This window comes from Lacerta agilis, chromosome 2 (assembly GCF_009819535.1).
Source record: "Lacerta agilis isolate rLacAgi1 chromosome 2, rLacAgi1.pri, whole genome shotgun sequence".
NCBI lineage: Eukaryota > Metazoa > Chordata > Lepidosauria > Squamata > Lacertidae > Lacerta > Lacerta agilis.
In genome coordinates, this window is record NC_046313.1 from 6881183 (window position 1) to 6907595 (window position 26413).

Consider the following 26413-nt stretch of genomic DNA (forward strand, 5'->3'; position numbering starts at 1 on the left):
ATCATTCAGAGAAGGATTTTATTTTTTGTGACTTCCACATTCCCCCCCCCCCCAGAAAATTAGGAGGGGGTGGTAATCAATTTCTGCATCCAAAACAGAGGACATGGAAATTGCCTGGATACTTTGGAATTTCGTTTTCCAATTATACTTCGCTCTCAGTTAAACCAACAGTGAAACTCGCCTTGATCTCAATGGGAGCACCACCACAATTTAAGCCAGGGATGGGGAACCTATGGAGTCACCCCATAACAGCAGTGCACTACTTTAAGTATACTTGTTTCAAAAGTGCAGGAATGGGGAACTCTCTAGAATTCATTGGCTATACTTGCTGAGGCTGATGGGAGATGTAGTCCACAAGATCTAGAGGACTGGAGAACTATTTTGGTTCAACAGGCCAGATCTTTACCTCCCACCATCCTGCAGGCAAACTTTGACAGGTGGGTGTTCCCTGTCAAAGTTAGTTGGTGGAACTTGGGGTAAGATAGCAACAGAGCAGGACGGAACTCCCTGCACATCAGCTGATGAGCGGGCAATTCAGTCCTGCTTTATGCAGGGTTCAGGTGTCCAAGATGGTTGCCCATAGGGAACCCTCTTGCAGACTTGAACCGAGCAGGACTCAAGGGCAACAGCTGGTGTACGGGGAGTTCAATCCTGCTTTCTGCAAGGACAGGCTGCATGAGCAGCTGAGCCAGCCATGTTGCTACCTGCACCAAACCTGACATCACATATGATGTCTGATGTAGGGCAGGTGGACATGGTTTGGGGAAAAGGGTCTCATAGGCCAAATCTGGCTGGAGGTTCTCCATCCCTGATTTAGGCTGTTGATGTGGGAGGAAGGATAATGCACTTGCGGAATATGGCACCATCATGTCATTCATTACTGCTGGGTTTAGCAGCTAGTTTGGTTCTTGGGAGATAATGATCTCATCTTCCCTGTCTCTTCTTTATCTACCTCTGTTCTGGGGAAAGGGGGGGGGGGGGAAGGAATGGAGATGTTTTCAGGCAGTGATGACCTTGGTCTTCTGAGCTTAGTTCCTGACACTTCTTCTGGATGTGCTTGTTGTCACGCTGTACGCTGATTTCACACCACCTGAGCCACCTCCGGAGGAGAAGCTTAGGCCTCCGCCGCTGCCCATTCCACTTCCAAAGCCGATTCCTCCTCCGTAGCCATAGCCACCTCCGCTGCCGTAGGAGCCACCAGAACTGGAGTTGAGCACAGCTGTAGCACACCAGGGAAACCGTGTATTAAGCTTTGATACAGTAACAGCATGGTCTCTTTTTTGGGAAATGCATTTCCAACAACAAGGGGCTGTTTCCAATAACATGGAATGGGTTTATTAACTAGGGCTCAGCAGAAACTGCCCGTTACCTTTTCTATGAGCTTTTGGGCACTCTTTGCAAAAACATTTCAACTGCCCTATCTTTCCCCCACATTCAGCTAATATTCCTTTTTCTAAGAGGTGGCGCCATCTTGCCAAATCTGACTGGCTACACAGCGCTGCATTTGTTACCCAGCTCGCTGGGTGATCCTTGAGTGACTAGGATTACCCATGCGACCAATCCAAAACCAAAAACACTTGTGGTCATACACTGTTTGTTTCAATAGCAATCCAGGCCCCAACTGGCACTCCTACCAGGTAGCGAATATGGGTATCTCCTCCACAATTGCAGAACCTCTAATGATGGAGGAGGAATCTATTTTAAATAGTTTTATACACAGAATTTGGTGGTTCTGACCAGATCAAGCTTTGCTCACATTGGGTCAATTCTTATATTGAGCATCCGCTTATGTCCAAACAGCTTGTGCATTTTTGGTTTGGTTTGCCCAACTTAATTATACACAAAATAATTTGCATTAAAATTATATGGTCATATGTATAAAAGAGCCAGACCTGATGCTGTAATATTTTCCCCACAGCATATTTATATTAATACATACATATTGAATATGCATTAAGATTCTACCTCTTCTCCATCTGCTAAGCAGTGCTTAAAATAGGCTGTGCTTGCCAAATAGTCCGGATGTATTTTGAACAATTGTGGTAGAAGGGGAACTGAAGGGAGAGAGGAGGTGGGGGAAAACAAACTTACTCATGCTCATAGAACCAGCTCCATCACCAGCCAGCCTATTGAGAAAAGAAATAAAGAGCTCCTGTTAGTTCTTAACTTTTAATGCCTGGAGGATTATAGATCTTGGCAACAGAAAGGGAACACAAAATAAATTGTTGTGTATATAAAATATTCAGAAGAGACAGCTGTGTGCCTCTAAATAGTGACTGATAAATATTGGACACGTTCCAGTCCTGGGGAGAACCATTTGGAACCGCCCTGCTGGACCAAGCTACAAGTCCACTTAGCCCTGCAATCTTCTCTTTCCATTGCCAACCAGCTTGGGAGGAGGAGGAGGAGGAGTTTGGATTTGATATCCCGCTTTATCACTACCCGAAGGAGTCTCAAAGCGGCTCACATTCTCCTCCCCCACAACAAACACTCTGTGAGGTGAGTGGGGCTGAGAGATTTCAGAGAAGTGTGACTAGCCCAAGGTCACCCAGAAGCTGCATGTGGAGGAGCGGAGACGCGAACCCGGTTCACCAGATTACGAGTCTACCGCTCTTAACCACTACACCACACTGGCTTGGGCAAATGGCCTGCAAGTTGAAAGGCAAAACTGAAGTAATAACAAATCAGGCCTGCCCTGTTTGGAAACAGCTTGCACACAGTCCTTTCCAACCAACCACTGTCACTTAGTGGCATGTGAACTGTGTAAGCACAGTGGGTAAAGAACATTTACCCCATAACAGTAATATCCAGAGGAGACCCATTAACACGAATGGCCGTGACTAACTCAAAAAAAAAAAAAAATTCCTTCCAGTAGCACCTTAGAGACCAATTAAGTTTGTTCTTGGTATGAGCTTGCATGTGCATGCACACTTCTTCAGATACACTGAAACAGAAGTCACCAGACCCTTATATATAGTGGGAGGGTGGGGGAATGGGTGATTGGCTGATAGGTGTGGTAAACCTGTTGACGATTGTTAACGACTGCAATTGGTCTTACAGGAAAAAGCAATGGGTGAGATGGCTCTATCATTTATAATGAGATAAGAATCCAATGTCTCTATTCAGACCAGGTGTCTCCATGGTTTTAAGTTTGGTAATAAGTTGCAATTCAGCAACTTCTCTTTCCAGTCTATTTCTGAAATTCTTTTGTAATAAGACATTTACTTTGAGCTCTTGTATACAATGTCCTGGGAGATTGAAGTGTTCTCCTACTGTTTTCTCATTTGAATGGGTCTGTTGAGTAGGACCTAGCTGGATGCAGCCCAACTGAGGCTAACCAATCGATGGATCAAACATTGCAGCCCTAGTGAAGAGGTCAGGTGATCTGAGCATGGCATCTGGCACTCACCGGCTCTCCTCTCCTTCCAGCAGCTTCCTGTAGGTAGCAATCTCAATATCCAGGGCCAGCTTGACGTTCATCAGCTCCTGGTACTCCCTCAGCTGGCGGGCCATCTCTTGTTTGGCTTTGTTGAGAGCAGCCTCCAGCTCTGCTAGTTTGGCCCTGGCATCTTTGATAGCCATCTCCCCACGTTCCTCTGCCTCAGCAATGGCAGCATCGAGCTTGGCACGCTGGGGGGGAAACACCAAGGCATAAGATTGTTCAGAAGTTCTGCCTCTCCACCTCTCTGCCCCCAAAGGAGAAAGAGCAGCTCAAATGGGAGGGGGTATGAATTGCATGCAGAAGGTTCAACCCCCAGTGACATCTCCAGTCAAAATGGTCAGTAATCAGGTAACCAGAAGGACCCTCTGCCTGAGACCCTGGAGGACCACTGCCAGTAGGGTGGGCACACAAGCCTCTGCATAGAATGAGGAGAAAAGAGGGCATGGATTGGCGTAACCTTTGCATGTGCTAATTGGTATGCATAGCTGCATTCCTAACAGTATTTAAAATAGAATTGCGATGCAGCTCACCATTGTAGGGACGACTGTGGCAGTGGTAGAGGAAGGCTCCGCGCTATGCGGAGCGGTTAAAGGAAACGCCCCTGGGGGCGGGGTGACATGATGTCACATCATGATGTCGCGGCGGAGTGCGCCTGCGCAAAATGTCGCGCAGGCGCACTCCATCGGCGGGCCGCTGCTGCTTCCGCAGCCCCCTTTTAAGCTGCAGAGCGAAAAGGCGGCTCGTGGGGCTGCCAAGCGCAATCGGCGGCTCCCCACCAATCGCACATGGCATCATTACCCCAGGCTAACACCTCACACAGTCCTGACTTAATTGACTTTTGATACTTGGATAATTGGTTCATCTATTTATATAAAAATGTTCCCATTGCGTGTACGCCGGAAACCTATGTTCTCCGTAACTACTGCACCAAACAACATCAAGTTAGGACAAAGCGTCACTTGACCATCAAGGAAGGATCTGGCATAATAAAAATTTAAAAAACCAAAAATAAAGGATAAAGGGGAGGAGTGGTGCGCCTATTATACCTCACCAGCAAAAGGAATGAAGACTCCAACAGCATCCAATAGAAAGGCGGATTGCCTGCTGACATCATCAGAGCCCGCAGTAGGCCTCCATAAGGTGCCCAGTGCCCTCACCTAAAATGGCCGCTGCACACTCACAGGCATTTACAAATTTCCCGAGTGTCCTCACCTAAAATGGCCGCTGCACACTCACAGGCATTTTAAAATTTCCCAAGTGCCCTCACCTAAAATGGCCGCCGCAGCTTCGCATGTTCAACACACACAGTCCCAAGTGATCAATACCACCGACCAATGTGTTCTTTTACGTAAAATGCATCTCTGGGTTATTTGTGGGGCATAGGAATTCGTTCATTCACATGGTCTGAGGGACAGTGGACCGGCCCACGGCTGAAAAAGGTTGCTGACCCCTGCTCTAGAGGGACAGGGAAGAACGAAAACAGGAGCTTCCAGAATAATTTCGGGGTCAGAATTTTAAAAAGCAAAAAAACCCACAGCAACGCGTGGCCGGGGCAGCTAGTAACAATATACATTGCAGCAGGGGGATGCACGTCCATGCTGCAACAACTGCTTACAATCAGATTGCTGCTTGTAGGCAGCAAAGATGACTGAGACTAAGATGACTAGGCTGCCAATGACTCATTTATTTCTTGCGCTCCAATTGCTCTGTTATCAGTACTAGACTCTCCTGTAATGCAATGTAAAGCGTGCAATGCAAATACAAAGGAGAGGAAGGGCGTATTGCCGAGCATCTGGGCTTCCATTCATTATTCAGAGGCGGCGAATTGGGTCTCAATGTTTGCTTCGGTGTGGATGTTTGCTGGAGCCGCCCTGCCCTAAAACCAAACAAACACTATGGGGAGTGATTCACAATGGCTTATCTCTCCAGCTTTTGTTGCAAGCAAGCTTTCTGGTTAATTCATCATGAAATATCCAGCCCTTGCGGGTACTCATCAGCACAATTGCTTTTTTAAAGATACAAAAAACCAACATGTCAATCACTCAGCAAACTGCCAATGATTGCCAGAAGACAGAAGGAAAGAGTAGTAAACTTCCTGGCCAGAACTGTCGTGGAGCCAACATTCAAAGGAGACCTGCAGGATCAGGCCAATAGGCTACCTTATCACAGTGGCCAATGCAATGCCTGTTAATGAGAAACCTACAACTTTGAACCGCAATTATAGTTCTTGAGCATGGGTAGGCAAACAAAGGCCCAGGGACCGGATCCGGCCCAATCGCCTTCTAAATCCGGCCCACGGATGGTCCGGGAATCAGCATCTTTTTACATGAGTAGAATGTGTCCTTTTATTTAAAATGCATCTCTGGGTTATTTGTGGGGCATAGCAATTTGTTCCTTTTTTTTCCAAAATATAGTCCGGCCCCCCACAAGGTCTAAGGGACAGTGGACCGGCCTACTGCTGAAAAAGTTTGCTGACCCCTGTTCTTGGGGGTCAAAGCAAATATGATACAGGAGATCAGCTGCAGGGGCAACTGTTTCTTCCAGGGTTGGAGGAAAGGGGTGTGTGTGTGTGTGTGTGTGTGTGTGTGTGTGTCACACATACAAGTTGGCAATTATAGAAGCACAAAGTCACAAGAGGTGTGGGGAGTGGTGCCTGTTTGGCCTATGCAGGAACACCCCCATAATTCATTTAAGTCTCTCTCTGTGTGTGTGTGTGTGTGTGTTGTATCATGGAAAATGTTATGTACTGAGTTGAATAGGATCCAAACTGCAGCAGTCTGATTGGTCCTAGAACAATAGGATTGAGATTGCAGCAGTCTGATTGGTCCCAGAACAATAGGATTGAGATTGCAGCAGTCTGATTGGTCCGCAGGAGCCACCCAATCCAGCTCCAGGTGGAAGTGAATCCGCACTCCGATTGGCATACAGGAGTATCCCGGAATGAGCCAATCACGTGGGGCCCATTGTGTAAATAGTGTATATAAAGCAAACGTTTTGGGGAAACTGCATTCCTCACTACTATGAGCTGAATAAAGAGCATGAAATTCACACTTGACTCCGAGTATATTTCAGAAAACCCCATGAAGAGTTCTTTCCAGCCACTCACCTGATTTTTCACATTATCAATCTCAGCCTGCAGTCTCAGGATTGTGCGGTTAATCTCGGCAATCTCGTTCTTCGTGTTCCTCAGGTCATCGCCATGCTTCCCAGCACTCGCTTGCAGGGCTTCGTACTGAGATTAACAGAGAGGAGAGATACTGTTGAAGGTTCTGGTGGGATTTGTTGCGGCAAAACAGTCTCCCTTCCTCACCACAGGCTCCTCTTTCTGGTGACAGGGCCAGTGCCAAAGACACGTGGTACCTATAGGGCGGCATTTAACTAAATAATGTGCTAGTGCAATAGGATTTCTCCCGGCACTATTGCCAAGTCTAGGTGGCGGGCACAGATGGAGGAGGGGGATAGAGCATTCTGTTGCACAAGGAGAAATCTTTGCACTGATGGAAATTTTTTGCTTATTGCTGCAGTGAATGCAATTGTTATAAAAATTAGGTTCTGGGACAACACAACCCATTGTATGCACTCAGGAAGAGTTAGTGTGTTTGTAGAAAGAGGAAAATGAGTACAGAAAGAGATTGCAACAAAAATGGCGTTACCCTTTCATTGTTACAAACATCAGTTCATCTGTCTCTTTGATGATTTGTGTGAATTATCCTGAGTGCATTAGCCAACAGGCATCACACAGTAACACAATGCAGAGGAGGATGAGGAACAATTGGTTAAGCTGGAAATTACGACATCACAAAGGACAGATCGGAGAGCTTGGAACTATGCACTCCCATTATAGAAGTCCTGAAGGCTTTAAAAGGTAGGTGTGATCATTGTGGGTGGAGTGGGGTGGGGTCTCCTTTGCAGATAACACAGCTCCTCAACAAGATCAAATCAGGGAATGGAGCAAATATGAAATGCCATTGACTTCTCATTAGTCAAGACTAATTGGTTACCAGTTCATTATGGGAGGATATTATTCATATCCCCAAACAGTTCATCTTTGCCACCATGGCTCACCTTGCTTTGATACCAACTTTCTGCCTCAAGCCTGCTCTTATTGGCAATCTCCTCATATTGAGCTTTGACTTCGGCAATGATGCTATCCAAGTCCAGGTTTCGGTTGTTGTCCATCTGAAGCACCACAGAAGTATCGGAGATCTGGTTCTGCAGCTCACGCAGTTCCTGGAAAATTAAAGAGATGCGCGTTCATCGTCTGTTATCCTTCTTAACATCCTGCCTTTCCTTCAGATCAGGAACCGTTAGGGTTTATGAGTAACAAAATTAAAGTCTGGCGGGTAGAGGGAGACACACACACAACCCAGGCAATTTCAGCAGGCATGCAGTGTGAGGGGGGAAGCTTACACAAGGCTTCTGTTGACAGGACTTGTTAAGGGAATCCCATCCTCTATCATTTTCATCTCCATTGGCTTATTTTCAATTTGCATTTAAGGTCTTAAGGATATTTCTTCTTAGCAGCAGTACTGAAAGGGAGGGAGGGAGGGAGGGCACTCTGCTACTCCAGTTTCCTTGCCCATGCAAATCACTGAATAGTTCCCCGCTTTTGCCAGAATAAATGGTCATGTGAACGTGTGTGCCAATTTAACCCAGGTTTCATTGACACAGAATGGTATCAGGAGCAGATTGGGAGCCCACCATATTTCACAGTAATCCTGATTCCACTTGGGGGAGAATCCAGAACCACCTCTTAAAGTACAGGTGGGTCCTCCAAATGTTGCTGGGCTACAACTCCCATCACCCCTGACCATTAGCCATGCTGATTGAGGTTGATGGGAGTTGAAGTCCAACAACACTGTGAACACCCTCTCATTCAAATTATAACTCAAAATGTATATAACTCACAGCGTCAATTTCATCACACCAACTTTAACTTTCCTTTTGGGGTACTTGTGCTGATAACCGAATGATCCATCCATCCAGTTCACCACATAGCTGCTTGCACGCAACATTTTAAAGTTGCTGCAGAATGGTGGACATCATATCCAGATAAACCATTATTCTATCTTAATTGGTTATGTGGCTTACCATGCACAGAGAAGAATGGGGACAAACGTCCCACTGAAGCCCAGACACCAGTTTCAATTATCAACTGGTACATGCTCAGTATTATCTGCCCCTGTTCCTGCAACGTGGCCTATACTGAGTTCATCCTGCCACAAGAATATCAACATTAACTCATTAAACCAACAACACCTGCAAACTCCTTTTGACTTGCGTCTGCTGCAGATGAGAAACACGTGAGGAAACCAACCGGATATGCTAAGCAAGGGCTAATGATTTTCTTCGCCACAATACATTACTTAACAATACTTTTTTGTTGTGAGTACAACAAAAAGTACCAGTAAATACAGACGACTAGAATGATATGCCTTCAATGTTTGTTGCTTTCATCACAGAGAACAAATAACCATCATTTGCATTCAGTGGCTTATATAGCAACATATATTGCACCTGGATTTTCCAATCTAAATTTCTTGATCATCCTCATTTTGAACAAAGTGCTGCTGTTCACAAGAGCCCTTTAATCCTAGCCCTTCATGTGTCTTTGCATGCAGCCCCATGCAAATGGTACATTGGTCCTCCTATCCAAATGGTGGGATTAACCATGATCCTGCAAAATATGGCCCCTAACCACAAGTCTAAAATAGTTTTCTGCTGTTTGAAGAACAAGCAAAGCTTCTGCTGAAAATGTCTACCCACCCACCTGGGGCATTTAGGTTTTACCTTCATGGTTCAAAAAGGAAACAATATCTACTTGTTACATTTGTATTTGGCCTTTAAGAGCATCAGTCTTCTTGATCATTAAAGTCTTCAAACATTCTTTCATGCCTTATTGATGGGTATATTTAGTTCCTTGAAAGGACACATGCAAACATAACCATGTTCTTTTCTTTTTCCTAACCAATGTTAGAATATTTAAGTCAGGGCTGAGCAAAAATAGTCCCTCCCATTTTAAAAGCTCAATTCAGGAAGACGGCACCTGCTTCATCTGCAGAAGTTTCCAGTGTTCAATCCATGGTATCTCCAGGTAGAGCTAGGAAAGGCTACTGTGTGAAACTCTGGAGAAGTGCAGAGACCTCCACCATCCTAGTGCCCTCCAGCTATTTTGATCTACAACTCCTGTCACCCCTGACCATTGGCCATGCTAGCTGGGAGGCTGATGCGAGTTGGAATCCAACAACATCCGGAGGGCACCAGATTGGAAAAGGATATCCTAAATGGTGGAAAGGGCGTAGAGAAGTTTACTTACATTTTCATAGAGTGCCCTCAGGAAGTTTATCTCATCAGTCATTCCATCCACCCTGGCCTCCAACTCCACCTTGTTCATGTAGGATGCGTCAACATCCTAAAAACACAATCAGAAAGCCAAGTTTGATAACATAAAGGCACATATTTACATGTACGGTGGGAGTGTCACCCATTGGCAGTTTTGGGAGAGATGGTGTTCCTAGCAGTTAATCTAATAACAAAGCAAGAATTGATACCAACCCTTTTGTTAGCATTACTGGGGATATGGGATGGGGCCAAATGAAGATGGTTTGAATAAAGAATTGATTCTCTAATTACTGTTTGCTTGCCAGGATGGTTATTGCAAGAAAATATTTAGAGGGACCAAATAAGGATTTATGGTACAGTCAAATCTGGTCCATAGCTATGGCTGAAAAATAGGAATTACTAACTTTTCAGTTTTAAGCGAAACTGTCATAATACATCAAGGAAAATATCCTGATACTTATAAATAAAATAATAATGATTTCCCCCAGGGACTGTGAACAAAATTACCCACATTTGTATTGTGTGTATGTATAATTTTAATTCTGCTTGTATTTCATTATTCTTGTGTATTATTGAAGCATATGTTCTTCCTTAAATAAATAAAAGAAAACCAAGAACACTGAATGAGATTTCACTGGAGTGAGTTGACTACATGGAACTCGCAGAACTGACCGCAAAACTCCGAGATCAGAGGGAGGAGAAGGTGCAAGAAGATTGGAAGAAATTTAAAGAATATTTGAAACAACGTGAAAAGTTAGATATTTGAAATTGAAATCAGTGGACATTATAGGCAATAGCATTACAATGTTAGGTTAATAGAGTGTATAAGAACTTAAGTTAGTGATATATTTGAATTTTTTCTGTATTTTGGTAAGAATAAGGTATTACATTTATGAGGTTAGATAAGGTTTAAGATAAGTTGTAAAGAAGATTTAAAGTAGTTACAAAGTTACTAAACTATATTTGAAATGAACGCAGAAGAGAGGGCGTGAGGAAGTCCCCCCAATCAAGATTCAAAATATGATTAAGATAGTTAATTAGGTGTTTTATGTAATTTTTTATGTTTTGTATGAGTTTTTTCTTTGTTTTATTTTTTGTAGTCTGTATATTTTTTTGTAATTTGTATGTTTGTATTGTTTTTATTCGTTTGTTAATTTTCTTGAAAAACCAATAAATTCTTATAAAAAAAGAGATTTCACTGGAGTGAGAACTATGATGAAGAGAAAACTATTGTCACCTTGTGCAACTGATGGAGAATTCCACCTTCATGTATCCAGAGTTTAACACCCTTGGACTTAAAACCATTGTGGCCTGCTCTTAATATGAACTGTCCCAGTCCAGGGGTTGCCAACCTTTTTTGGGGCCTGTAGGTACATTTCCAAACTGGAGAAATTCTCCTAGGCACAACACCACACATCAACCAAGCACACACAGCCATCTATTCTTTTGGTTACAACAGTTAATTTCAAGACTAACTTCAGTGGGAGGGTGTCAGGAGTGTTCATTCTCAGAGTGAAAGCGAGGAATCAGAGGAGCTAGGAGGAGGGTAGACAGGAAGAGACGCATAGCTGTCAACTTTTCCCCTTTCTTGAGAGGAATCCTATTCGGAATAAGGGAATTTCCCTTTAAAAAAAGGAAAAAGTTGACAGCTATGAAGAGACGGAGCCTTGCTTTATTCACAGGCAGAAGGGGAAGCAAGCCCCTCCTCCCCTGGAATGCAGATCGTTAATTCACAGGGAAATGCAAGGCACGAAGAACAGACACAGCTTTTAGACACGCTCTCGGGAGAGGAGGGGGGAGCTGGACAGTCTGTTCCAGAATCCCCTAGTTCTTATAGATGGGGCAGACTGCAGGCTTGGCATCAAGCCCACAAGAAGGGGAGGAGTCAATGGCGTATTTCCTGCTTGCGCAGAGCCCGCTCTTTAGTGGGCTCAACTGGAACCTTGAGTGGTGATGATTGAACTGTGTGCTCCGACCGAGCTTCTGTGTAAATACCAATAAATCTGACAAACCATAAAACTGTCAGCCTGCCATCTCTTGGTGTGAGAGGGAGACCATAAATTCTGACAGAGGAGGAGACACTGTGGGCTCCAGGGAAGGCTCTGGGGGCACATGTGCGCCCACAGTCACCATGTTAGCTGCCTTTGCCCTAGTTTGTTTCCAACATTGCCCATGGCCTGTTTGACTTTGGGTAAGTCACCTTCCCTCTTTGTGTGTCTTTTATTATTCCCCTTGTCTATCTTGTCTGTTTGGTTGGTAAACAAAGGGAAGAGAAAGGCCATGCCTGCACAATGGAAACTGTGCTTTGGGTGCCCAGCCCAAATAACAAGGAAGCGTGTGCAATATTCAGTGTGATTAGTTGCATCAGAGGTGCCCAACAAAGTCTTTCTTTACTGAAAATGATCTTCAAAGGTGTTAGAGCATCCTTCCCCCAGTATTAGAAGAAGTCTGCAGCAAGCTGATCGCTCTGAAAAATGATTCTCCAGCCTTCCTATCTCGCCCACCCTCCATGAACGTAAGCCTAGTATTTGTTAAGGTTGGTGTTTTTTTCCAGAATCTTCGTTGCATTCAGTTCTAGCTCCTACAAAGAGCAAGTGGAGCGGTGATACAAAAACTGTACCACTTTATATCGCAGGTGGGGATAACATCACTGAATGCTTCTCATGGGGCAAGGGGGATGTAATAAAGGAGACCCTATATATGGGGAACTAGCATATCAGGGAGAAGGCAAGTCTAATTTTCTATGCACATTGTGGGCTTTTCCAATAGGGACAAACATTCAGATATGTGACCCCTCATCTCCACTTTGTAGTGCACTGTCTCAAAACAGTTTTGTCACCTCCTTCACTTTAGCAGATCTCAATTCAGAGAGAGCTGCAGAAATACTACTGGAAAAACTTGCAGCATCAGCATCTTGAGTGTGGCCATCAAGGCACACAACCAGCCAGCCATAGGTTTTGAGTCAGAACACATATGATTACCAATGACACTGCGACTAAAAAAAGAGTTAGGGCTTCTCACCTTCTTGAGCACAACGAAGTCATTTTCTGCTGTTGTGCGCTTGTTGATTTCATCTTCGTATCTGTTAGAAAAAGGGATTTAAAATACATCGTTTAAATGTACATGTAGGCTAGTAGAATCATAGAATTGTAGAGTTGGAAGGGACCCTGAGGATCATCTAGTACAACCCTCTGCAATGCAGGAATATGCAGCTCTCGCATACATGGATCGAACCTGCAACCTTGGCGTTATCAGCACCATGGTCTAACCAACTGACCTAACAAGGCAAAAATCATGGCACACAAACTCCCGAGTGCAGTTCTGTTCTCAAGCAAATCAACACCATTAACTGTATTTCATCCCCCTTCCCTTTCAATGACAACCAACTTTCTCTCTCTCCCTCTCCTCCCTTTGGAGAAGAACAACTGTACCTTGTGAAATATTCCTTCATACCAGATTCTCAAGATCCTGAAAGCTACTAATTAAGCTGGACTGCAGAGTTTAAAGGGTGCAATCCTGTGGCCCCTGGGAGAGCATCCCAGGGATGAAAGAAATACCAGAGCTTCTTTTTCAACCTTGGAGATGGAGCGCTGAATGTTCGATCCAGCATCCCCGCCACCAGGGAAACTGACAACAACCTGGCCCAAATAAACGTAAGATTTCTGACATTGGTATGGCCAAAATGGTTGTGTGCTAGGTGTGGTTCAGGGATGTTTTTGGGGGGAGATTTGGAAACAACTTGGTTGTTCCCACTGAGTTGGTCCAAATCTCTCTTGGGAATTTCCCTCCTGGTGTTCCCAATGAAACAAAAAAAGACTAGAAAACCCCTGAGAAATGGACAGAGAATTGCAAGAGCACGTCCAGCCTGCTTGTGAGAGTCCAGCAAGGCTTAGGGTGAAACTACCTTTGAATTTCTCTGCCCACCAGTCTTAGCACTTAGTCCTTAAGTCAAATAAAATCTAGGCACCAATTACCTGCAAAATGCAACATCAATATAGCATTCTGGTTTAGCCTTTGTTACTTGGCTGTCAAAATCATTCAATGGAGCCCCTATTTTCTCTGGTTCTACAATTTGATCAAACTTGCCAAATATTAACATCTGTACTTTTCATTTTCAGGAGCAAAACTGATCTGTTCATAATTGCAAAGGTGTGACCTAAATCTAGGGGGCCAGTTATTTTGGATTTGGAAAGTTGGGGGGGGGGGAGAGACTGGGGGAGAGAAAGATGTTGGTCTAAGAAACACTTTTGCATAGCTAGACCAATTTCACAGCATGGGGGGGTGTGCAAAAGATGGAAGAGCAAGATGGAATGGAAAAAGTGTGATGATGAACAATTTAAAAAACACCGTTGTGAAAATTAGATGCCCTAAGTTTCCTGACATGGGCAAAACAACCCCCTGAAAATAGTGCTGTAGTTTGCAGTGGCAACAATTTCTTCTCCTGCTCTAAACCGAGAAAAAACGCTATTCAGAGCCCACAGTGACAAACACAAGATCAAGCAGGTATGAAATGGATAACTAATCAGGCAACCATCCTGTTGAGAAGCATCTAAGGATTAGAGTTGACCTTCAGCTTTGTAAGAGTCAAGAATGTGGCACTGTTTCAAAGAAAGAGAAGAAGCAGTCGTCCCCTCCCTTCTCTCCACTCTTGAAGATGGATAACTGGTTTGGCAATGGCCCTTAAGCATAAATACCAGAGGACTGGACTGAATTTCAGTTTCCACAGTTGGTCAATACTGTTGCAAAACCCCAAAGCGAAAAGATAGAACAATAATATTCTCTGCCTCTTCAGTGCTGCCAGAGCTGCATTTGTGGGGCTGTTTCTGTTTGCATTTCAGATGCCTGCCAGTGTCTTTTCATGAGGTTATTGGAGAGAGAGAGAGAGAGAGAGAGAGAGAGAGAGAGAGAGAGAGTGAGTTAGTTCAAAGGGCTGTGTGCAAAGATAGTGTAGTTAAGGGCAGGCCTTCCTCTGTGTCATTTACAGCATTCATGTAAATGGACTTTGCTTTTATTCCACAGCCGTCATGACTTCAAAGTACTTCATATCCCCTTCTCTATTGTCTTGCCGGTGCTTGTTGAACGCTTTCCTCTTTCAACAAGCCTTCTCCGTGGAGATTGTTATCCTATCTGGCCTCTTTCTTGGATTTTAAATTGATTTTATGTATGCAATTCTCGTTGCAATTTTTTAAAGAACTGATTTTATATATGCAATATTTTAAGTTTTTATATGTATGCAATTGCCTTATATATGTTTTTAGTGTATTGTGAGTCACTTTGAGATGCCCCACAGGAAGCAATTCATAAATTGCTACTACTACTACTACTACTACTACTACTACTACTACTACTACTTTTGTGGAGCTTGTGTGGCACATATTAGTCTCAAGAACAACTCTTCAACATTGCTTAGAATGTAAAAGGAGCTTCAGACTGAAGGCCCTTCTCGTCCAGCACCCTGATCTCACAGTGGCCAACTAGATGCCTGTGGGAAATCCACAAGAGGCACATGATCACAACACCTCTCTCCCCACTGGTGCTCCTCAGCAACTGGTATTCGGAGGCAAAGGGTCTCTGGTGGTGGAGGAAGAACACGGGCAGCATGGCTAGTAGTCTTCTCCTCCATGAACTGGTCTGACCCTACTTTAAAGCTATCCAAGATGGTGGCTATCATGGGAAGAACAGCCTCTTGGGCCACAGGCTGTCGGATGCTGCATGCACACAAGTGATCTGGTGAACAGGATTTCTTTGAAATATGAAGCAGCACTTTCACAACTAAATGTTCTTCCATGGGGTCACTGATCAGCTGAGCGCAGGTCATGCTCAGGTATCAAAATTTGGCAACCCTTATATGCATTCTGTGAATAATTCAAGAGATCAAGGGTGGGATGGGGGAGAACAGAAGGTAGATTAGGGGCTTACTAGTAGATCTCTGAGTGATTTCCAGCAGATCACTAAGGGTTTCTACTACTAACTGCTAAAACAATAGCAACTCCCTCTCTCACATATATACGCTCTTCTGAATTAGGCTGTTGAAATGAAGAAAGCTTAAGGGGAAAACCAGGAGTGGATTTGTGAGTCAACAGACTGCACACTCAGTTCTGGCCCTGAAAACATATTCCTGGATGGATCATGTGCTTAGGGGCACCCTGTTCTTTAATTCTATGTTTGCTTCTTATCCCTCTAGCAAATAACAAAGTGGATCCCACTATCTTAGTGTGCATGCAAACGAAAGCTCATAACAAGGACAAACTTAGTTGGTCTCTAAGGTGCTACTGGAAGGATTATTATTTTTTTTTTGTTCTGCCCACCCCTGAAAGTAAAGAAAGCCTACCCTGAGCAGCTTCGGTATAAGGCGTGATAAAATTGTACTAAATTAAATGGACTGAATCTTGGCTTCACTCTCAGTGGAAGCAGCAGGCCCTTAGTTCTCCTCAGGGCACATCCCACCGGTGAATAGGATAAGGTGATTTTTGTCTATTCCTCCTTCCCCACACCATGTGGGAAAAGGTGCTGAATGCTGCAGGGGAGAGGAAGAGTAAAAGGCACCTCCCTTCGAAAAAACTAGGTCTCTCACATCTGCAGGTGGACAAATCTGTCAGTTGTGGTTTCTGCACATTTCCAAAGAAAGCCCTCATGAAAATTCATCAGCATTTCCGTGTGAATTTCTGCAAAGAGGCACATTTCTGCAGAGCAGTTTTCCCGAATGCAAGACATTTCTGTATGTTACTTTCACAAATGCATCCATTTTTATGCACACTTGTATGCGCATTTTTGAAGATGTAACTTGGCAGGGGAACAGCATTGGCAAATTCGGAGAAGTGCGAATTTTGTCTTTCGGTTTGTATTTCGTAAACGACACATATGGGAAGTTCACCGTAAACTGATTCAAATTACTCCCCTCTCTTTTTAGATATTACCCATGTCTATATTGCTGGCAGCCTGAGCACAGCTAAAGTTGTCTTCACACTTGGTCTTTGAATCGTCCCTGTTTGAAATCACAAGGCAAGAAATATGAGACCGTGTCAAATTCACTTATCTCAGGGGAAAAAAACTACTCCACAAATCACTTTTATAGGATGCTCATTGTCATGGCTCTCTCTTCCTTCCCCCAAAACATCATGGGAACTGTAGTTTTGCTGAGGCTGCTGAGAATTCTCTACATTGCATATCCTCAAGTGCACCCTTCTCACTAAACTATGTATCCCAGGGCTGACTGTTGGAAAAAGAATGACTTTTATACCAATTTAAATATGCATTATAGATATGCCCTTGGTTCAGGAAAACGCCCTTTGATTGCAAAGCATTGGCAGCTGTTTCAAAGGGGTAATTCAGATGATTAATAATACAGCAACCCTAACAAGCCCTACCCAGGGTCACTGTCTCTCAGCACCGCCCCCCCCTCCACACCAGTTATCCCAGCTATGCATATTACGGCTGCACCTGGGGAAGGATTACTAGTTATTGACTTTTCTCCTCTATGGGTCACACCCTGGGGTTTTATCAGCACTGTTTGCTTTCCGTTCCGGTCTGAGCCAGTTTGCCAACTCATATATATTTTAAAGCACTGTAGGTGGGGCGGGGGTTCGGGTGAGGAGTTGGTTCCCATTGAGACTTCCTCTAGGAGCATGGAGGACCTCTTGTACAAGATCAAACTGCCAACCTTTGCTCCGCTCATCTCCATGGAACTCTTTTTAATAACACCAGGTGTGTTCCTTTGTGAACTGCAAAGTTTGTCGACGGATACGTTTAAACTCCGCCGCCGCCCCCGCCCCGCCCCCCGTGCCTTGTAGCAATTCTTTGCCAAGGGAGAGGGAAGGCCAGGGAGGGGGGGGAGCTACCTTTCACTCACTTGAATTTTCCTCTTTGAATTAATTGCACAAAGCAGCTAATCTCAATTGTTAGAGGACACGAAATGCACACACACTGCTTTTTAAGTGTGTGACCATGCATGAACACAGCATATGGGTACATAAGGAAAGCGTAACAGCTGAAACTTGATTTACTAATGCTTTCAAACACTGGATATGTGATAGAGCAGGAGCTTGGAGGTTTAAGTTCTGTAGATTCTGGGTGCGGCATAGTAGTTAAGAGGGCTGGGGAGTGGTCTGGGGAGAGCTGAGTGAAAATCCTCACTCAGCCTTGAAGCTGGCTGGGCAAACTGGGGCCAGTTACTCTCTCTTGGCTTAGCCCACCTTAAGGGGACAAATAATGGGGGTGGCTACAAATGGAATAAACCATCCAAGCTGGAAGGGCAGGGGCAAAAAGCTATCTAACCCAACCCTGTGTTGTGACTGTGCGGGGAAACCTTTTGATCCACAACCTCACAGATGACACCTGACCCTCCTAATCCAAACCAGAGAGAGGGAGAGGGAGAGGAAGAGGAAGAGGAAGAGGGAGATTGGAGAGGGAGAGGGAGATTGGAGAGAGAGAGGGAGAGGGAGATTGGAGAGGGAGAGGGAGAAGGAGAGGGAGATTGGAGAGGGAGAGGGAGAAGGAGAGGGAGATTGGAGAGGGAGATTGGAGAGGGAGAGGGAGAAGGAGAGGGAGATTGGAGAGGGAGAGGGAGAGGGAGATTGGAGAGGGAGAGAGAGAAGGAGAGGGAGATTGGAGAGGGAGAGGGAGATTGGAGAGGGGGATTAGAGAGGGATAGGGATATTGGAGAGGAGGATTGGAGAGGGAGAGGGAGAGGGAGAGGGAGAGGGAGAGGGAGAAGGAGAGGGAGAGGGAGAGGGAGAGGGAGCACCTGTGACAACAGCCCCAGAAGAGTTGTGCAACTAATCCAAAGGCATATAATGCAAAAGGAAGTAAAACATCATCACAACCATCACCACACACATAACAATCTGCAGACCACAACTGAACCCAGAATCCAAATCTTGTTAAAACTGCTGCTAGGGTGGACATGAGCAAGCTTTTAACATTAAGGTCACTGCACCTCTCTAATAAGTTATGTATACTGTACCAGGAAATTATTAGAAGATGGAGGTGTTTAAGCCCATAAACCTGCTGGAAATTCCTTCTCCTGCCATATGCCAAAAAAGCTAGCAGGATCAGAGAAATAAGGCTTTAACCTAGCCCAGCAGGACTGCTTTTCATGCACAGAGAGCTACAGGTGTGGGTGAGGGTAGCGTATGGGTGAGGGTAGCATTCAGACATGTGATTTCCGCTCCGCAGGCTGAAATGTTGAAGTCCATAGTGGGCTGTGCCACGCCCAGGTACTATTTCGGCATGAGGAAATCAGACCTAAGGCTTGATGTTTAAAAGGCAAATCAGGAGAGCTTAATGATTTCTCATGTGACATACATGCAAGCCCATTGGGATTAAACCATATATTCTTTCTAAATTTTTGACACATAACCACACCATTTCCGCTGCTGTTTAGTGTTCTTGCACTTTAACAAAACAGTAAGTCTGAATCTGAAGTCTCTCCTCTGATATGTTACTGCTTCTTATGTGGCTGTAGAGTTCTCTCATGTCTCCTTATAAGAAATACCTCTCAATTTGATATCACAAATATGTTTCTATCAGCACAGTCCTGCTGCCCATCTCAGACCGACCCCAGAAGATTTCCATGACCAGATTCTAGGAAAGTAAAAGCCTGCTTTCTGACCAACCAATACCTGCTATACCACAGATGGGGAGCCTGTGACCTTCCAGAAGTCGTTGGACTCCCTACTCAGCAACATCAGCCCCAGGAAGTATAGCCATTGGCCAATGATTAGGTATCATGGGAGTTGTAGTCCAGCAATACTTGAATGATTGCAGATTTCCTATCCTTGCGTTATACAGCCCACGTGTTTTCCTTGTACTTTTCGTAGCAATTGCCAATGTATAATATTACTGCATTCTAATACTTTTCTTTTTTAAAAAAATATTACTTTTGTAAACTGCTTTGATACATTTTGGTGGTAGAGTGGTATATAAGTATTTTTATAGTAAAATAAATAAATAAAATTCAACTAGGTTGGGGACAAGTTTGTTCAATCATTCTTCCTTGAACTAATGTAGATAAAAACTGTGGATGCAGCCACCACGGATTCCCCTGAACACAGAAGCGCTGGGGTGGTAAACCTTTCCAAACTCCAGATGTTGATGAACCATAACTCTGGCCAACAAGGTCTATGGTCAGGGATGATGTAGTTCAGAAACACTGAAGTCCTGCAAGTACCCAACACTGGCTGAAGCAGTCATGCTGCTGTAACACCCTTATCTTAAGCAAAGTATGTGTCCACATGAATACACTCTGAGGTCCTGCTCCAAGGATGGGGAACAGGAGCAGGTACAGTAATGGACCATGCAGTGTGTGGTTTCCAATGAGAAGTGTCTAACAACCTTACAATCAAACCATTGCATGAATATTCAGTTTGGGACACTCAGTGCCAGGCAGACAGGCTTCTGGCATCCATGCAGGAAGGAGGGGGATCACAACGAGATATATTCAGACACTAAAGGGCTACCTGAAGTTGAGGCTCCAGTACTTTGGCCACCTCATGAGAAGAGAAGACTCCCTAGAAAAGACCCTGATGTTGGGAAAGATGGAGGGCACAAGGAGAAGGGGACGAAAGAGGATGAGATGGTTGGACAGTGTTCTCGAAGCTACTAACATGAGTTTGGCCAAACTGCGAGAGGCAGTGAAGGATAGGCGTGCCTGGCGTGCTCTGGTCCATGGGGTCACAAAGAGTCGGACATGACTGAACGACTGAACAACAACAACAACAAAGGGCTACCAGATCTTGGATGCTTTCAATCAAGGGTGGAGAACCTGTGGCCCTCCAGATGTTGCAGGACTCCAGCTCCCATCAGCCCCAGCCAGCATGGCCAATAGACAGGGATTATGGGAGCTGTAGTCCAGGAACAGCTGACAGGCGAAAGGTTCCCCACCGCTGCACTTACCTGGGCCCTTGAAAACACTCCAAGATTATGTATGTCTGATGTTGCATGTGCTAGGTTTATTGGATACCCAATGCAGTTGGTGCATCTTTTGCATGCTTTGGAAGATGCAGCAAACCTCATACTGAGGTTGCAATTCTACACTCATTTACCTGGGAGGAAGTCCCATTGAACTCAATAGTTTGTAGTTTTGAGCAGACACTTGCATGCTCACACTGCGAACAGCATGAGAGTCATCTCAGGGTATCTCTGCGCACACCTGCTTAAAAGTAACCTCTGCCAAACTCAGTGGGGCTTGCAGCAGCCAGGAGGGGAAAGGAGGACAGGGCTCCTACACCTTTGCAGGTTGCATTAGGTCACATCCACACCACAGATATAATGCACATTTAATGCATGTGGCTTCCTCCGAGGGATCCTGGGAACTGTGGTTTGTTAAGAGTGATGGGAACTGTAGCTCTGTGGGATAAATTACAGTCCCCAGGATTCTCGGGGGGGGGGGGGGCCATGTGCTATAAACGTATGTTGTGTATGTGCTCTTAGAATAGGGGGATTCAACGGGTGCAGCTTGCCGTGCCAGCTAAATCTGCCGAAATTCTTTCTTTGGCATTAACTATTAAAAGTGTAGGAATCCCGACCTCTCTTTTTGCACCTGACAAGCCTTGCAGAACTTACTTTGGAGTATACGTGCAGAGGCTCACAGCGCACAATTACGGTTGCCTGGGAGTTGGCCCCACTGAAACCAATGGGATTTGCTCTCAAAAGAAATGCGCATAGGATTCGAGCTTTAAGATTGGAGCAAGGTGCTGCTTTGTGAACGGGACACCTGAACCTGCTCATCTCTGCAAAAAACCGTTATATGAATACATTACTTGTTCTTGAAATCCTCGACAAGATCCTGCATGTTCTTCAGCTCTCCCTCCAGGCGTCCCTTGTCGTTCAGCAGGGCATCCAGCTGCCTCCGCAGGTTGCTGATGTATGCTTCAAAGAAGGCAGGGATGTTGCTCCGTGTGGTCTTCTGCTCCTGCAGGAGGTTCCACTTGGTCTCCAGCATCTTGTTTTGCTGCTCAAGGAATCGGACCTGAAAAAAGCCCCCCCGAGGCAAATTCCGTAAAGCCTGTCATTCTGCCAGCAGGACTCGAAATACCATAAAACAGTAGAAGATTATGACCCTTCATGGCTATGAGCTGTTAGATGTGGGGGCAGATGGGGCTGGGGGGAAGGAGCCCTCTGTGGAATGTAGATAGATGAGGGTGTGGGAGGAAGGAGATTCACTGATTATTTGTGGGAGAGGAAAAGCTAAAACTGCAACACTCTGGATAATACTATGCTGAAAATGGAGCTTTTTATGTATTTATCAGGTGAGTAAGATCCAGAGCACAGTGTAAATAACAGAAGCTTGGATTCAGGTACATGTTTTGCAGAACTTTTGGACTTCTGATATTTATTTAGATTTCTTTTGATCTACATCAAGATGGATTAACTATACGTTTTACTGCATTTCTCCCTCAAAACAACCCAGTTAAGGCTGTGACTGATCAGTGATTCCACCCCCTGCCCCCAGGACTCTCATGCCTAAACTCACAGCCTGCTGACTGCAACACACTTGCGATGGGGGAGGGATGCGAATACACAAAGTTACTGGGGCTCATTGTGTGTGTGTGTGTGTGTGTGTGTGTGTGTGTGTGTGTAAACTCAACACATTTCCTCTTGGGCAAGTAATGCAAACTCTATTGCAATGTGCCATAAGGGTTACGGGTAATGAATGCTTGTGATATACCACAGGGTAACAAATAAGATACTCCTAGGTATCTGAGAGAACAAAAAATAAAATAAAAGTGGTCCTGGAGTTAGAAGCAGGTGTAATAAAAGGTTTATTAAAAAATAAATAAATGGATGGTCGACTATATCTCCATGAGGTTGCAATCTGTCCTCTTTTACCTTATAAAGTGTGGTGCAATTTAACAGAGATTTATTGATCAATCATTAAAAGAGATGAAGCTTCAGATTCATTGATTTTTTAAAAATATATATATATATTATTGAACCTATCAAATCCTTTAACTGCCTTAATTTCAAATGTCAGGTTCAGGGAACTGAAGCTGCAGCAAGCAAAAGATAGCTGTATGTATGTTTTTGCTTTGGATCCCCTTCCCACTCCACTTTCCCCAGTGTGTGGTGTGCTGGTCACCGTCTTCAAAACATGAAGGAACAAAAGCTGTGACGCCAACACACCCTGCTGTTAACCAGGCAGTTAATAAGGAAGGCCACCAAGAAAGCAATGGCAGGGTCATGCTGGTCACCGAGTTACAAATCAAAAGCAGAGAACAAAGGCCAGGTGCTGCTTCAAATAAAACATCTAGCAGAGCCGCTGGCTGTTTTTGAGCTTTCAACAAAAGACCACGCTTCTAAGCAAAGCACAGCCATGACCCCGTGACGCCTATAGAGAAGCTGCTATTGATTGCTGGGACACTAGAGAAGGATCTGAATAAGCCACGTCTAGCTCACCTTATCAATGAAGGTTGCAAACTTGTTGTTGAGGGTCTTGATCTGTTCCTTCTCCTCCTTGCGCAGCTTCTGGATGGTGGGGTCGATTTCCAGGTTGAGGGGGGACAAGAGGTTCTGGTTGATGGTGACCTCTTGAATGCCTGCAGGCGAAAACCCACCACCAAACATCCCTCCATGTCTGCTGGAGCCAAGGGCACCGTAGGAAGACTGGACACTGTAGGAGCTGCCAACAGGGGCAATCCGCCTGACGCCAGAACCCAAGTTATAGAGGCTGGAGCTGCCAAAGCCCCCCGGCTTGCTGAAACTGCCGCCCCCTCCGATTCCGCGAGATGACGAGACGGAGCTGACTCTGACCTGGGTGAACCCGCCGGACCCGGCCGCTGAGCGGGAGCTGTAACCAAATTTCGACATGGCCTATTCAAGCAGGGTTTTCCTTCTTTTGGAGAGAGAGAGAGGGGGGCGAATGTACAGGGTGGGAAGAAACAGCAAGTGAGGCTCGTAGGAGTTAAAGAGAGAAGAGTCCCTCTGAACCTGTGGGCTGGCACTTCCTCTCCTTTTATCCGTTAGAAAGAGCTCGGGGGCAGAGCAGGGATCGTTTTACTGCCTGGACTGGGTGTGTCTGGCGGCTGTCCCACTGCTTGCCTTCAACCTGCTGAGCATACAGCGGAGCAGGAGAAACACGGCCACAGAAACCCTACCGGCTCCGCTCCCTGCACCTTGCACTCGCCCCACCTTTGCTCAGAGGCGGCTTTCGCCCTTTGTTGCTGCGCAGAGAGAGCAGGTTCCACTCTGAATACTTCCATAGCCTTAAGACATTCTCCCTCCCCCCTCCCCTCGATTTGTCCATGTTTGTGTAGGAATCAGGGAAGGGTGCCTCAGTTATGGCACATTTTTTGTCAACCTCTTGCGGAGAGCAAAAATATTAAAAAGCGGACGAAGCCAGGGTGGGTGAGGGAGACTAAAAAAACAGATGGACAAAATGTGATGGGAGAGGCGTATTTCATTGTTGTTACGGGCAGGGGAAGCCTCACATTTGACATTTCCCCTTTCACTTATTGCTATTTAATTTTTATTTTTTTTAAAAAAAGAGGATTCACTTATCTTGTAGAGGTCATATATTAGGGTTACCATTCCAAGCACAATTACCAGGAAGTAAGAGGCGATGTCCACACCGAAGCAGAAGGAAACTGGCTGGAGGGTGTGGGGGGGTGTGGGGAATTCTGAAATGTCCCTCTTTGGCCGGCAAGTAGGGGGAGGGTATCTTTCTGAATGCCTCCTCCCCCTAGAAACAAGCAAGCCTCTCTACAGGTAGAAAATCAGCGAATCGGGGAGACATTTTCTCTCTCTTCTGCCTCCCTGCTGCGTTATTTTTCTAATCACAAGGAATCCATTGTTTGCTTGTCTTCATGTTGGGGAACATCCAGAGAATGCAAATTCTTATCTCTTCACTCTGACATGATAAAACCTAATCGAAAATTCTTTCTAGTAGCACCTTAGAGACCAACTGAGTTTGTTCCTGGTATGAGCTTTCGTGTGCATGCACACTTCACACGTATCTGAAGATGCACACGTATCTGAAGAAGTGTGCATGCACACGAAAGCTCATACCAGGAACAAACTCAGTTGGTCTCTAAGGTGCTACTAGAAAGAATTTTCGATTTTGTTTTGACTATGGCAGACCAACACGGCTACCCACCTGTAAATGATAAAACCTTTCACCTTTGGGTTTTTATCGCCTTGCTCTGTTGCCTGGGCCCAGACATGCTACACAACCCCACTCAGAGGTACGCCCTACTTTGTCCAATAGGGCTCAGCAAGTCAGCTTAGAATTTCAGACTTAGTGCCATTGAATTCATTGGGTTCTGCTCCTGAGCAGGGCTGATCCAAGGCATTTTGCCGCCTGAGGAAGAGCAACCAACTGCACCCTGACCCAAAGGCAAGGTGCTAACAGTACCTTGTCTAGCTGGGAATATTAGGGGTCCAAAGGAGGTCAGTCCGGCAGGGAGCAAGGCAGGGAGTAGGTCAAGGCCCAAGGCAGGTGCAGGCATGAGGTTGCAGGTCAATCATACGTAAACAGCTAAGTTGCTCACACAACTTGGGCTGTGGCTGGCTAGCTTTTATCTGGCCCTATGCTTAGGGCGGCCCCGATCCTCTGGAGTTACTGGCCTCTCCTCCAGGCCTCTCTTTGCCTCTGTGCCCTGAGCCACTGCAGCTCAGGAGAGGCTGGTGGGTTACTGGACCCAGGGGCCGCCTCAGCTTCCTCTGATGAGGCTGGGAGTGGAGCACCTGCAGGCAATGGGTTCTCCCTTCCATTAGGAGCCAGAGCAGACTCCACTGATGCCTGCACCTGGGGATCCAGCACAGGTGGGGATCCTTCAGGCTCAAACCCTAGCCCTGGCTCAGCTGGTTCTGGAGGCGGGGACTCCTGTGCAGGCTGGGATCCCTCAGGTTCAGCATCTGAGTCTGACTCCCAGGCCATCACAGTTAGCTGCTTTGAGACTCCTTCAGGTAAGTGATAAAGTAGGATATCAAATCCAAATTCTTCTTCTTCTTCTTCTTCTTCTTCTTCTTCTTCTTCTTCTTCTTCTTCTTCTTCTTCTTCTTCCACCTTCACAGTTAACCATTTGGATGTAGTTACTTCTGTAAGGGACACGGGTGGCGCTGTGGTCTAAACCACAGAGCCTAGGGCTTGCCAATCAGAAGGTCGGCGGTTTGAATCCCCACGATGGAGTGAGCTCCCGTTGCTCGGTCCCTGTTCCTGCCAACCTAGCAGTTCGGAAGCACGTCAAAGTGAAAGTAGATAAATAAGTACCGCTCTGGCGGGAAGGTAAACGGCGTTTCCGTGCACTGCTCTGGTTCGCCAGAAGTGGCTTTGTCATGCTGGCCACATGACCCGGAAGCTGTTTGCGGACAAACGCCGGCTCCCTTGGCCTATAGAGCGAGATGAGCGCCGCAACCCCAGAGTCGTCTGCCACTGGACCGACTGGTCAGGGGTACCTTTACCTTTACCTTTACCTTTACCTTTACTGCTATATCCCATGGGCAGGTGTCAACATGTCTTTATTTCATTTTGCTCACTGCAAGCTGGGCTGAGAGATTTTCCCTTTTCCACAGCCACCAAGCCAGAATGCAACTTAGATCCCCAAATGTAAACACCCGGTCTAGTATAGTACACTGGCTGTGAGAGCCAACATGAACAATGAAGCTCTTTGTATCTGATCGACGCTGAGACAG

General features: G+C 45.5%; 1 protein-coding gene across 1 annotated transcript; it reads right to left on the reverse strand.

Moving 5' to 3' along the window:
* Nucleotides 1-981: 981 nt before the first annotated feature.
* On the reverse strand, nt 982-23838 carry LOC117040592 (keratin, type II cytoskeletal cochleal-like). Its single transcript, XM_033138439.1, has 9 exons — nt 23180-23838; nt 21544-21752; nt 12806-12866; nt 9759-9854; nt 7508-7672; nt 6549-6674; nt 3410-3630; nt 2092-2126; nt 982-1219 (listed from the first exon to the last, which is right to left on the reverse strand). The coding sequence occupies exons 1-9, from the start codon at nt 23588-23590 to the stop codon at nt 1029-1031; spliced, it is 1515 nt and encodes a 504-aa protein (XP_032994330.1). The 5' UTR covers nt 23591-23838; the 3' UTR covers nt 982-1028.
* Between the last annotated feature and the right edge of the window lie 2575 nt (nt 23839-26413).

Coding starts and splice junctions, on each gene's coding strand:
- LOC117040592 (XM_033138439.1), bottom strand. CDS start 23,590: ATGTCGAAATTTGGTTACAGCTCCCGCTCAGCGGCCGGGTCCGGCGGG. Junction 9,855..12,805: donor ACTTCGTTGTGCTCAAGAAG/GTGAGAAGCCCT, acceptor TTGTGTTTTTAG/GATGTTGACGCATCCTACAT. Junction 2,127..3,409: donor CTGGAAGGAGAGGAGAGCCG/GTGAGTGCCAGA, acceptor TTTTCTCAATAG/GCTGGCTGGTGATGGAGCTG.